The sequence below is a fragment of the Aedes albopictus genome, chromosome 2 (assembly GCF_035046485.1).
Source record: "Aedes albopictus strain Foshan chromosome 2, AalbF5, whole genome shotgun sequence".
Classification (NCBI taxonomy): Eukaryota; Metazoa; Arthropoda; class Insecta; order Diptera; family Culicidae; genus Aedes; species Aedes albopictus.
The window spans coordinates 315,886,058-315,900,122 of record NC_085137.1 but is presented as its reverse complement, the minus strand read 5'-3'; the positions used below and the strand labels follow the sequence as shown (position 1 = coordinate 315,900,122).

Sequence of the window (14,065 nt, the reverse complement as noted above, 5' to 3'; positions counted from 1 at the left end):
TAGCAACTTTACTCGTCTCTAATTGAACATCTCAACAGAATAGTTTTCTTATTGACACCGAGAGCACCTCTAAGTAGATGCGTCGCCATTGATATGCAATACATATTTGCTCAATCTGTCCGACGCGGTTCGGTTCACCATACGGTTTACAATAGTAAAATTAAATCCCATTGGCGACGACATTCATGTGTACACTTACTATTGAAGATCAAATAAGAAAAAGTGTATTATCTGCAACATGAAAGCTGTGTTGCGCTTATCAGACGTTACTCGGATCAGTTTAATGAGTCATCAACACTATCACTACCTATCATACCAACACACAACGCAGTGACAAGTTTGTTACCAAAATTGTGTTTCGTTTCGGAATGCTTGCGAACCTGGTGATGCAAGGTGAGCTTTTGTGTACATGGTGCGTAAGTTGATGGTCAGTGTTCTTTGAGGATTCTCATGTAGTAATGCGTAAGGGTACCAGCTTGAAGCTTTTTATCTTGAAACATTACCCAATTGTCAACTTGACACGCAAAGGTTAATCATACCTTTGTTTCATATTGGTTTGTTATGGAAATTGAAACTCAAATTTGGTGAGCTAAATTTATCATCTTTATTTTTGGCACGCTGCCTTCAAAGCCCAAAATTTTGACGTAAAAATTTTGGCAGAAAAAAAAAACATTAGGAGTATTCACTTAACAGCGTAAACTGATTAAACCGATTAAACGTCGCAATCCCTAAGGCAATCTTTGATTATTTCATTCGTAAAATCATGAAACATTTCAAATAAGGCAGCATCCATTTATTACGTAACGCTAAAATAGACATTTTTTGACCCCCCCTCCCCCCTCCGTAACGCTTTTTTGTATGAAAACCCGAAAATTTTTGTATGAGCCGTAACGCTCGGCCATACTCCCCCCTCCCCCTATAGCGTTACGTAATTTGTGGATGGCGCCAAGCAGAAAATCATGGCTCACGCAGCAAATCCATCTGTTTAGTGAGTACCCCTATTGTAAATTTTAAATGTATTGAAATTATTCAACTATTGTCTTTTTTCCTGTTCCAGTTGTACAGTCAGATTTTTTTTACGCGGATTTTTGAATTAACACGGTTTTCATTTACGTGGATTTTTAATTTTAAGCCGGAATTTTTCCAAAGCATTATTATAGAGTTTTTCTACATATTTCTGCAGTTCTGGTGCTTAACAACATTGAAAAGGTAGAATATGCTGCAGGATAATTTTCTGGATATCCAAGGATATCCAAACTGTTCTTGAGTTTAGATCCTAAAGTCTACGTCTGTAACGGTAACTTCTTGCATTGTACAAAGCAACGATTTTTAATCTGTTATCGTTGAACTTTTCGTCATTGAAATCATCGTCATCATCAAACATTTGAAAGCAGTTTTTTCGTTCAAAACAAAAGATCTTGCTATGAAAATATATTCACTGTACTCCACATGAGGAATATAATGCAGTGAATATATTTTCATGATCCTTGTTTTGATTTGCAGCGAGAAAACTGCTTTTTATTTTCCGAAAAATGATGACGAATGCTTGAGCCTTATGCCCAGTAAGTCTTTTGAAAGTTCAATAGATAGTTTCAAATCAGTCGGGATATCCTAGGTCATCCAAACTATTCTGGAACTTAGATCCTAAAGTCTACGGGTGTAGCGGTCGCTTCTTGCATTATACAAATCAACGATTTGTAATCTATTATGCCCAGTAAGTCTTTTGAAAGTTCAATAGACAGTTTCAGATCAGTCAGGATAACCTAGAACAGTTTGGATGTTCTGGAGTTTAGATCCTAAAGTCTACGGGTGTACCGGTAACTTCATTCATAATACAAAGCTGCGACTTGTAATCTTTCATGACTTACTGAACATCTCAAAGTTTATTAGGCAGCATCAGATCTGTTAAGATGTCTAAGCACATCCAAACCGTTCTTAAGATTACATGAACTTTTTTCATTGTACAAATCTACGATTTGTAATCTATTATGTCCAGAGATTATTATTATATCTACCATTGTATCTATCTATCAGATAATTGTAACTATTATGTCTATTATGTCCATTTCTGGCTGTTCAATTGGCTGATGTGGAATATTTTAGAACTATTTTGGAACAATGATTGATTTATACCACAGAGAAACAGACGTAACACTTACAATAAATTTCATTAAAAAATATCGTCACGAAAACGTAATCGACCAATGCTAAATGTACTGTACTTGGCCGGGCCGCCACTAGATGGCGGTAGTGAGCAAACGTCAAACAGGAGCAAAAACGATACCAGCGCCGCGAGTAGTCAATCGACCTACTACTGAATATTTGAATCAAACGTTAAAAAGGTGATCGACGGGAAGCGATGAGAGTGTGACGTCTGTTTCTCTGTGTTTATACCTTGTCTAATTAGGGGAATTGGGGGTAATATGAACACCCTAAGCGTTCGTCGTCTTTTCCAATAGAAATATGACAAAATCTTTCTTTTTTACCCTGTTACATCGTAGATGGTAATATATTCTAAGAGTTCTGGAAGAAAATATTGATGAAAAGTACAATTTTCTAACATTATTTTCGATTGCAAAAAATGCAGGAAAACAGAGTCATAAAAAATAGTGTGGGTAAAATGAACATTTGATGGGGGTAAAATGAACATGTCTTCAAAAATTAGCTTAAATGTTTAATTTCGATATATTCAAGTATAGGTCACCAAATTTAATGTAAACTTTATATGCTACACTTTTAAAATTTTTGATATAAAATTTGGAATGTGCTGAAATCATTATTTGTAAAAAATGTACTAAAATATGCGATTTTAAGGATAAAAATCTTATTTTATAAGCGTAAAATATTTTTTTCTTAATTTTTCGCTCTAGTTGTGTCATAATATGTATTTTAGATTTCAATATACCTAGATTGCACAAAATTTTATGAAAATTGGATAAAGTTTGAACCAGCTGTTCATTTTACCCCCAAGTCGTGCTGGTTTTAAAGTTGTTCCTAAAATTGTATTGAAAGCATAACCTAATTATTTTTTTCAACTGAATATTGTCTTTTGGGAGTACATTATTGGAATATGACATTACATATGTCATAATCTGCGAAAAATATACGAATGGACCTTAATTCAGATAAGTTCAATTTTACATCAGAGGATATTTTTCACGAGGCTTTTGAACTTTTCGTTATAATTAAGTGGTTTATTTAATTTGAAAGTTCAAAATCTGCAAAAGTATAATGATTTACGCTATCACACAGAATCCAATCGTTAAAACATGCAGAAATGCGCTAATTGCTGTAAAACACCACCCTGTTCATTTTACCCCCCTGTTCATTTTACCCACAATTCCCCTATGTATAGTTACTATTTTTAGATTGAGAAACTACTGTCATAGCCATAGACTTTAAAAACTGAGTTCCAGAACACTTAGAATTACCTGGAATATCCCAAAATTGTCTAAGAATGCTTTGTGACCTTTAACTATTAACCCTCGAGCAATCGTGCTGTTGTATTTTGTACAACACGTTCAAATAATCTCGCTTTTCGTGTTCAGCATTAGCGTGGTGCTGACGGTGGTGGGCAACCGCGCGAGTTACGGAAGGTTAAGTGAACATGATTTACTGCCTGTACTTCGACACTTACGCGACAACTATGAGATGGAGCCTTAACAACGAACCGGTTTAAACCAGCGTTGCAAAACTTCATCTCATTCATTTGAACACTAACCAACAAATCTTTTCTGTCATTTTTCCTTCTATTCATGTTCAAAACGATTTCATTCAATCAGAGCACCTATCAAATGAGAAGCGAAGTCGGGTCAATTTTTATCCAATGTTGGGCCACTGTTGGACCAACACCGAACAAGTATTGGGTCCATGTTGGGTTTGGTGGCCAAAATAAAAATAGGTGAATGATAGGTTGATGTCGGGTTTGACGTCATCAATGATGGTAAAAGTTTAAACCTTATACCCTTCAGCGCGCGCGCTGTTGTAAAAAGTATAACACTATTAAAAAAACCAGCGCGAGCGCGGTGCAGTTTCGGTTGCTTGATGGCGCGCGTCCTGGAAGGTTAAACAATAGCTTGGCAGTTTGTGTAAATTGTAGAAATTTTTAGTGACAGACAAAAATCTTAAAATGTTGTCTTAAAATAATTCATTGAGTTCATTTTTTAATATAAAATCAAGAAAGAAATTATTGAGGTAAAAGTTATAAAACTTGGTTTTTATTTACGCGGATTTTTAAATTGACGCGGTTTTCATTTACGCGGATTTTTGAATTAACGCGGTTTTTTTACGCGGATTTTTGAATTAACGCGGTTTATTTTTACGCGGATTTTTGAATTAACGCGGTTTAATTTTATGCGGTTTTTTTTTACGCGGTATGTATCCCCCGCGTAAAAAAAAACCTGACTGTATGATCTACTATGGCAGGCCTCGTGTTAATGTTTATGTCCCTATCAGTGTGATATACCACAATAAGTTTAGGTGATTTCCACTTGATCATTGTAGACATTATCCCAGTAAGGTATAACAGATCGAATGAAATGTACTTATAAACTTGCTAGTAGAAGTCATCCATACACCCGATGATTGTATTAAACGTTTCACATTTCAATCACCCATAGGCGTAGCCAGATTAAACCTCGAAAGTAGCCAGAAGCCACCAGATTATTCTTAATTCGAGCAAACTCAAAGTTTGTCAATAATTCAGAGTTCCAGAAAAATAAACTATTCTAATAATTGAGGTTTTATCCGTAATTATCAAACCTTTTTTACTCGAAACCACAAGAAATTTCGTAAAGTATTTCTAAATGTATTTCTCCAAGAGAACCACTTCAAACTTATCATAGAATTTTACCAAATAACAAGCTTTACTGAATTGCTAAATTTTGTGATGTTTATTCATGGAATACAAAAACACCATGCCAAATTTTCCGGATATGCCGGAAGCGGTTCCGGTAGGGAACAAGAAGGACTTTGTAGAACCATATGCTGCTATAGAGGGTAATAGCACATGATTCACGAATTTTTACTAGTATTCAATTCACGGATACTTCTGCAAGGATGCGTCGACGAATTCTTCTAGGATTGATTCAATCATGGATTGCTCAAATTTTTTCAAGATTTCCTCACCAGACATTCCTCCGGGAATTCCTCCTGGGCTACCTTTCGAGATTCCTCGAATGATTGTTCCAGTGCTTTGTTTGAGGATTCCTCAAGGAATATCTCCTGTGATACCCTAAGGAATGTCAACAGAGATCTTTTTAGATATTTCTACGAGTGTTCCTTCAGAGATTCCTTCAGGGATTTCTCCACATATTCTTTCAAGAATTCCACTAGAGATTGCTCCAGTAATTTAATCTGGAATATTTCGAAGTATTTCTGCAGGAATATATTCCAGAAACCATTTCAGAAAATTTTACCAAAGATAATCTAAAAATTAAAAACATTCTACAAAACACTCTTGGGAGTCTATCCAAAGATTTCAAACAATAATTCGTCCATAAATTATTGCAGACATGTATTCCTTTTTATTTATTTTTTCTAGGTATTCCTAAATTCTTCCAAGAATTTGGTGTGAAGGCTTTCCTGAGATTTCCTAAGGAATTCCTCATGGCATTTCTTCAGGAATTCCTCCAGGTTTTCTTCCAAGAATTCCAAACGGGAATTTCCCTGGGCAAAGGCACAACCTTGTGATCAGCTTGATTGCTGTCAGGTCTCAGGGCTTAAATGCATCTTTACTCTACAGAGAAAGATGCACACTCGTGGTGCCACCAAGAATCGATACTTTCCATGATCAGACAAAGAAGCTCTGGGGTCCTTTTTAGTTGTTTTTGATATATTTTATTTCTATTTGCAGGAAGGAAGTCGATACAAAATTTTCCTCCACTTTGTTATAATTATTAACTAAACTTCTTAGTACTGAAGACACAAGAACAAGAAACACAAGAAACTAACCTAATCTGCTCACTGAAAATCAAGCATCGTTACCGTTTTGTATGAAAATGGATTGCCGGTAGTTTTGCTTTGTCTGACACTGTATGTCCAAAATTCTTACTGCATTATTGGTACCATTTTTTCAAAGGTAAATTACGTTGACCATATAATTAACAACACATTCTTTCACAGCTCAATACAAAGTTAATCTCCCACCTTTCCTAATCCTTGAGGTTGCAATGCCTACTCCTAAATTCCACAGATTCAATGTTAGGAAGAAGTTTTTGATACCAACGCAGCTTGACATGACGAAAACTGATCACTTATTTAGCAAGATGGACAACTTAATTTATAACGACAAAGTAGATATCTTTACAAAGCCAACGTGTGATCAATACTCAATTCTTAAAATACATTATTGACGTCAATGAGTTCTATCTGATACTTTGGACAAACATTTATCATTTCTTACTAGCTGAACTGAAAACTCATAAAAAACATCATACTCAATGAGTATTACTCATTGCTACTGCATACTTACCGAATATACAAATTTTTGTTGATCTCTAGGTAATATTAAAGCATGACAGAAAGATAAAAGAAATTTTGTTAGACGCTTCTTTTTGATAACGACATGATTAGGATTACAGCATACTTAATTGAACTTCAATGAAAATTCCTATAATTTTTCTATGGTCTATAACTCAAATTTTAGTATTGAAATATAATTTAAAATATAATTTTCTCTTTTTTAATTTAGAATAGTTGATCTTATTTATTATTCTATGAATTAATTGCATTTTAAATCAAGAAGTATATCACATACTTTTCGTCTTTGATAATTACCATTATTTTTTATTTGGATACAATAATAATAACAATGATGATCAACAAAATTTTTAAAATTTCGTAGTATTATTTGCATTATTGTGCCAAGTCTAATCCAACCCCTTTCCCCAACCCATACCATTACCCATCCGATGGTGTTCATGTGGTCCGCACGGACTATTACGGCCATTACCCCTCCTTGATCTTCGGCTTTGGATTGACTTGCGCTCTTATTGCCCCACCAAACGCTGCAAAATGAAAATGAAAATGAAAGAATTCCAAACGGGAATTTCTTCTGTTTTCTTTTTTTTTAGGAACAACTATTTTAAAAACTCCTCCAAGGATTCACCCAGACACTCTTTTTAGAATTCGCAGGAATTCCTCTTGGAATTCTTTCAGGAGCTCCTCCAGGAATTAATCCAGTAGGGATTCCCTTAGAAATTCCCCTTGGTGCTGTTGCTTTCGGTCTACCCTTCTGAGGTTTCTTCAGGAATTCCTCCAGGGATTCATCTGAAAATTCCTCCAGGAATTATTCTAGAGATATTCCCCAGAATATGCTCTATAGATTCCTTCGGAAATCCCTCCAAGGATTCTTCCAGGGATTCCTCCAAATTTTTTTCCAGGACTTCACTCAGGAATTCCTCTGTGGTTCTTTCTGGATCAGCTTGTTTCAAAAATTCCTCCAAAGATTCCCACAGGAACCCTTCTTAGGATTCCTTCAGGAATTCCTCCTTGTATTCTTTAACAATTGGCCAAAATTTACTTTATTGGTTGCGGCGGTATGTACTAATCAGAGTATCTGTACGCACAAATCTCAATACGAGATTGAGACAAGTTGGCTGTGAGCACATGAAAATTCCTTGAGCATGAGACTCGTAATGTTGGTGCACATCACATTAGCATTGCGAGTCTCAATGAGACGTCTCAATGAGCCAAGCTCCAGGTACAAGGCCGACTTTATACACTCTCGAATCCTTCACTAGGATTACATTTACAGATAATGTTCAAGTGAGATTGAGTAGACGTTTTCCGAGGACGGAGGGGGTTTGGGTCATAAGTATGATGGGGCAGATGGAATGCACCCGGAGGTTGATAACGACGAGAAGAGTGATAACAGGAACAATCCTGGAACGGACTTCTTTCTAAGTGATGTGAGCATGTCTGTCTAACGTCCATAATCTTTTGGGAGACTGCGTAAGAGTGCTGTTGATACCCGTTAGGTCAATTCATGTGCTTCCGGTTGATGATTTTTTGGGCGTGTTTTGTTTGACCAACGGAGAGCAATGAAGGGTCATTTGAGTTGGAGGGAAAGTGTTCCCCAACTTTCATCAATCCGAAGATTATCAATCGGCGGAAACGGAAGTTACTACTAAGGTTACTTCTATTTCCACCTTACAAAAAGCATCATCGGTTTGTAAAGTAGAGTCTGGAGCGACTAGAAACGAGAATAGTATTTATGCGTCCTCTGAGACTAATGAAGTAATCACAACTCCCAGCGGTGTCGAAAAATAGGGGTCAAGGCAAGTTGAATGTGTAGTGCGCCAGAGTTGTGTACCTTTCATAGCTTCTGAAGAAGGTGATATACACCAATACCAATCGTGAGGACAGCAACTGATTGACGCCACCCAACGATCTGCGAAAGAGTGAGGACTGAGGAGGGGTACAGAACCGCTTCGATTTCCCCCCAAGCAACGTCAAAATACGAACCGCTTGCTTATACCCACCGCCGCCATTACCGCTCGTGGATATGAATCGAATCCCCGGATATTTATCTGCCTTAATTCTAGGGTAGGGTCAGGTTCATAAGAACTAATCTGGGTCACTAAAATAATTCCGGTTCAATTCGTTTTAACTTGCGAACATCTCAATGAGACGAGTCTCACGAGACGTCTCATTGAGGTACGCACACAAAATTTTTGATGAGCATGCTATGATCTCAAATCTCACAAATTTTCTTGAGACGCATTTCAAACCAGCGCATGGCACACTGTCTCATTCATGTATACATGAGCTTTCAGACACTCTGGTACTAAACTAATATTATATTTATTTAATTACACACAAAATCTTTGTTGTAAAAAATTAATGAGATTCATGCATATATTTTTCGGTAAATGATGGTTATACCTTATACCTTGTGATCCGTCTTGTCGTTTTGTATAAGATATTATCTTTATAAAAAATCACTGACTACATTAGAATCACAATGCTCAGCTAATACTTTTCTTTTTTCTTTACAGATGCACACGCCGGGATTCAAAGTCCAAATCGGAAACACCAATATCATGTCTCTGCAGCAGAAAATAATCACCCCACTCAATCATCAAGCTCCCCAGGGGCCTCCATCCATGACAATGATTCAACCCAGTCCACTGGCCATGCCCGGAACTACAGCAGACCTTAAGCGTCTTCCATCGTCCATCAAAATCCTGAAGCCCATTGCACCGAAACCGGTCATCGGCAACTACGGTGGCACGGTGATCAAACCTGCGCAAGACGGCAGTATTCAAAATCCGTCGCAAGGTGCGTCCAGTGTTTGTCACCATGTGCTTCCGTTCGGGACAACCATAAAAGTCACTGCCGGAAATGAGCAGCTCCCTCTGGCAATTTCCAAACCACAGCAGATTATTCAGCCTCCTGCTTTGATCCAGCAGCAGGCACAATATCAGCCACCACAACCACAGCTCCCACAAATGCAGTCAATCCCTCAGCCTCAATCCCCATCCACATCGACCCTGCTCAAACAAATCCGACCGGTTTCGCCGGCCACGATGGCAACCCAGCCAACCACCGTACTATCATCACCTACCCAGAACAAGGTGATCATCAACAAAATCATCTACAAACCTCCGGATAGTCACCTGGGACCAGGTCCAACCGCCGGACAACCTCGAATCGTTGCGGCCACGCCACCCCTCTCGCCAGTCTCGATCCCAGAGCTGAAGCGTAAAATCATCATTGCCAACAACACGAACCGTGCGCGGCTACCGTCCCCGACGGCAATTCCACAGCGTTCGACCACTATCCAACCCGCTCAAACCCAGATCATTGTCCAAGCTGCCAACCCGACTCTACCACTGGCTCCGGCCCTGGCAGCAGCCAGGACTACCATCGATAACATTCCACCAACGACCATGCAGGCGGTCATTTCCAGCTGCAGCAGTAGCAACATAACCGTCACACCGATGCTGGTTGAACCTCCGCCACCGGCGGTATTCCCATCAACACTAGTTGATACACAACCCAAGCAACCGGATGATGTTCCCGAGTCTTCGGAACCATCGTCCTTCCACAGTTCATTCGAGGAATTCAGTAAAAGCATATCACAGGGCAGTAGCTCCCAGGTGGACGCTTCGGAAACGGAAGTCTCTTCGACGACAACGGAGCAGATGATGGGCGGACCGGAAGATCAAGAAACAAAGGAAGACGATGATGAGGCGGCCGAAGAGGAGGAAGACGAGACGGAGATGCAAATAGAGCCGGAAGACTTCAACTCCTCGCAAGGTTCGGATAGATCGAATACATTGAATGATGATAACGAAAACGCGAACAAGGACGAAATGGAAGAAATGCAGGATAAGCTGCCCGAAGGATTGCAAACACCCACGAAGAAACAAGATGAAGCAACTGCAGCATCGGAGGATGCCTTGAGTGAACAACTGATGAGTCCTCGGCTTCAAAAACGAGCCAACTCGGACGCTCAGCATCATACTAGTCCGGCTCGCGCTCGTAGGCTGTCGGAACCAAGCAAACCCGATGATGCCCCTGAAGAGAACAAAGATGTGCCTCCGATGCCGAAGCCTTTGGCGGTCATCAAAAAGACTCGTAACAGACGATCCGTCAGCCGGCGGAGCAGATCGTCAAAATCGTCGTCAATCCACTCGTTGCTTCTTTGTAATGAAAAGCTGGAAACAGAGTCGGATGAAAGTCGCAGCCTGAAGACTTCGGCATCTAGTCTCCACACTATCAGCCCCCCGAAGAAGGAGGATACCTTGGATTCGCCACCGGCGTACGATCAGGATAAACTACAAGCGGCGATCGAAGACTACAAGAAGAAGCAAGCCATGGTTAAGTCGCAATCCAAGAGCCGGTCGGAGTCGAGGTCAGTGGTGGACCGTGATGAAAAAGAGGAAAAAGATTTCATCGAAGGTGATTTCGGTTCGACGCCGTCGGACCTGATCAAATGGAACGATGGCATTGGATTCATGCGAAGCAGCTTCCTGCACTTCCAGTTCAACCAGTTTGGATTAGTGGAACCGATGGATGTCAAGGAGTACTTGAAGCACGTTAACACCAATGTATACGATTCGTTCAAGGATCCGGTTGCAAGTCGCCAATCTATCAAAACTGCCAAGAAGAAGCGTAAAACGCCTAATGCAGAGGGATCATACCATTGCAAAGGCTGTCGAGCCCGAGGTACTGCTGGGGACTTTGCCACTCCGGATTACTGTTCGATTGCGTGTATAAGAAAGACCAAAAATGTATCTCTACTAGACAGTATTGCCTACTCCAAAACTCTTCAGCGTAAAGGTATTGGATCGTCAGAATCGTCAGCATCCAACAGCACGCCATTCCCGACGAGTGATGACGATTCGCTCGGAAGCTCCCTGAACTTTGCCAATGCCTTCAAAGACAAGACCGGTGTGTCTCATAAAGAGTCAAACTCTTCTAGGCCCATCGTTCATGAAGCAACTGCCACACAAGACTTTAATCAACCCAAGTTCTCGTGGGAATCGTATCTGACCAAAACGCAAGGCACCCCATCGCCGTTGAACTTATTCACGAACCCTTACCCGACCGGTGTGAATCGGTTCCGCGTCGGAATGAAACTGGAAGCCATCGATCCGGAGAACAATTCCCTGTTTTGTGTGTGCAGTGTCGTAGAAGTTCGCGGCTACCGACTGAAGTTGACCTTCGACGGGTATTCGCGGGACTTTGACTTCTGGGTTAATGCCGATTCGTTGGATATTTTCCCGCCCAACTGGTGTCAGTTGACAAAACGGATTCTGCAGCCCCCGAACGGGTACGACGTGGACTTCAGCTGGAACAAGTATCTGAAGGAGAAGCAGGCAATACCGGCGCCGAAGCATTTGTTCAAGCATCTCAATGAAATGGTGAGTAGGTATTTATTGAAAATTGTATTTCTCTTCCTCCCTACCGTTTTGTCCCGATCACGATTATTAGCGAACAGCTTACTGTATAAACCACTCCGTTTGCACAACTGCATGCGTTCAACATAATAGTACCTAATTAACAATGGTATGTTTTCCCTTTCCAGTCTAATGAGAACAAATTTGAGATAGGCATGAGTCTGGAAGCAGACGATCTCAAGAAATCCGGTAAAGTTTGCGTAGCCTCCGTTACCGATAAGATTGACAACCGTATACTGGTTCATTTCGATGGCTGGGACGAACGGTATGACTACTGGGTGGACATCCGCTCGCCCTACATTCATCATATTGACTGGCACCACGAGAATGGCTACAACATAACTCCCCCTCCAGGTAAGTTTATTTTCCACGAACCTGAAATAGGTTTTTACTTATTAGTTCTTTATCAACCTGGAACAGACTGGAACAAGGGTGAGTTTGAGTGGGCCAAATACATTCGGCTTAAGTCGCGCCGGATAGGCAAGGCTATAATTCCGGCCGACCAATCACTCTTTGCCACCCGGCAACCGATGGATTTCAAACCAGGCATGAAGCTGGAGGTGGTGGATCGCAAAAATCAAATGCTCATCCGACCGGCAACGGTTGTCGCCACGGATGGGTACGAAATCAAGGTCTGCTTCGACGGGTGGCCAAATTTCTATTCGTTCTGGATCGAGGACGACAGCTCGGACATCCATCCGATGAACTGGTGCAAGAGGACGTACCATCCGATTGAATTTCCACCGGGTAAGACTCGAATATAAGGTTGCATTTCAAACAAAACAATATTTTAATATTTATCTTATCCATCAGATCATCGACCAGCGTCCATCAAGAGTACCTGCGAGGTTTCTTTCTGCCTAGGACAAGGCAACGCCAAAATTCTTAGCAAATCGTTCCACAAGCGAGGCGTGGAATGTCCATATAAGGCCAACAACTGGTTGCTGGAAGACAGAAAAAAGCTGCGACTAACGCATGAGTAAGTGGATTGGGATGTTTCAAATCTTTGGAAGATTCTATAAATGTTTTCCAATATTTCACAGGCAAATTATCACCCAAAACAGCAGCAGAGCTCCTCAGGTACCACTTCTTCCGGAAGCTCCTCCAGCGAAGAAAATCAAAAAGGAACCTGAAGAACCCCTCCCTACCCAGCCGGAGCTCGCCGCGTCGACGCCAACACTGAGAACCACCGTGCAGACGTCAACCCCCTCGAATGGCAGCACCGTGGCGCTAGATCCACTGATAAAAACGGCCCTGCCGGTGATAGCCGACTTTGGTCCCCGGTTGAGGCAATCTTACAAATTGTGGAAGTCCACCAGCCGGATATTGGATCGTTGCACGGACGGCATGTCCGACTACGACCGAAATCCGCTCGGGTGGTCCGTAGATGATGTTGCCTCCTACGTGGAACGGTTTCCCGGATGTTCCACGGTGGGCAATCAAATTCGGGAAGAGCAAGTCAATGGGATGGCATTCCTGAGTATGACTCAGGAAGATCTGATGAAATATTTGGACGTAAAGCTAGGCCCGGCCATCAAGCTGTACAATCGAATAATACATCTCAGGCTGCAAGTGGAAAGGCATTTTATAAAGTTTTAAGCGATGTAATAAACGTTTAGTCATAAAGTAATAGTTTGTACGTTCAGCAGTTGCCACCTTTCTCCAAGTATGGTGGACGAGCTTATTATAAAATGCAAAGTAATATCTAAAATTTCGAGATGTTTCTAGCGAGCCAAACTAGAGCCGTAGCTCAAGTTGGACTTTGCGAATTGTAAATAGTCAGTTTAAGTGTTACCCTCCTTTTTCCTGAATGAAAAAAAAAAATAAAGGATGAACAATATCTATAACGAAATCAAATTCATATAAAAATAATTATTAATGCTTTTTTAATACTACAAACTTATGTTCGAATATATTTATTCTTCCGAAAACTCATATTTGCTCACATAGCTTAATAACATCTTCGACACGATTTTCATACAGACTGACTAACTAGATTTAATTCTTATTTTCAAACATGATCTTTTTGTTCCCTGCCCTTCAGTTCAGAAAGGGGTACCTATGGGCGCGTTCTGCCAACTTGGTCGTGTCAGATTTCTTGTGAGGACAAGTTGCAGACGGACATTCAAAAGTACCTGAACGAAAGATGTTGCTTG

At 40.5% G+C, this 14,065-nt stretch overlaps 1 protein-coding gene across 7 annotated transcripts in view; it reads left to right on the top strand.

Moving 5' to 3' along the window:
* LOC109412531 (lethal(3)malignant brain tumor-like protein 3) overlaps positions 1-13,812 on the top strand; it is a 58,022-nt gene extending 44,210 nt beyond the window's left edge. For all 7 annotated transcript variants that reach the window (XM_029873294.2, XM_019686160.3, XM_029873295.2 and 4 more), the window contains 5 exons: positions 9,000-11,873; positions 12,038-12,263; positions 12,330-12,656; positions 12,723-12,888; positions 12,953-13,812. In XM_029873294.2, coding sequence (XP_029729154.2) covers positions 9,000-11,873; positions 12,038-12,263; positions 12,330-12,656; positions 12,723-12,888; positions 12,953-13,508 — 4,149 coding nt within the window. In that variant the 3' untranslated portion in view covers positions 13,509-13,812. The remainder of the gene's footprint in view (positions 1-8,999; positions 11,874-12,037; positions 12,264-12,329; positions 12,657-12,722; positions 12,889-12,952) is intronic.
* The last annotated feature ends 253 nt before the right edge of the window (positions 13,813-14,065 follow it).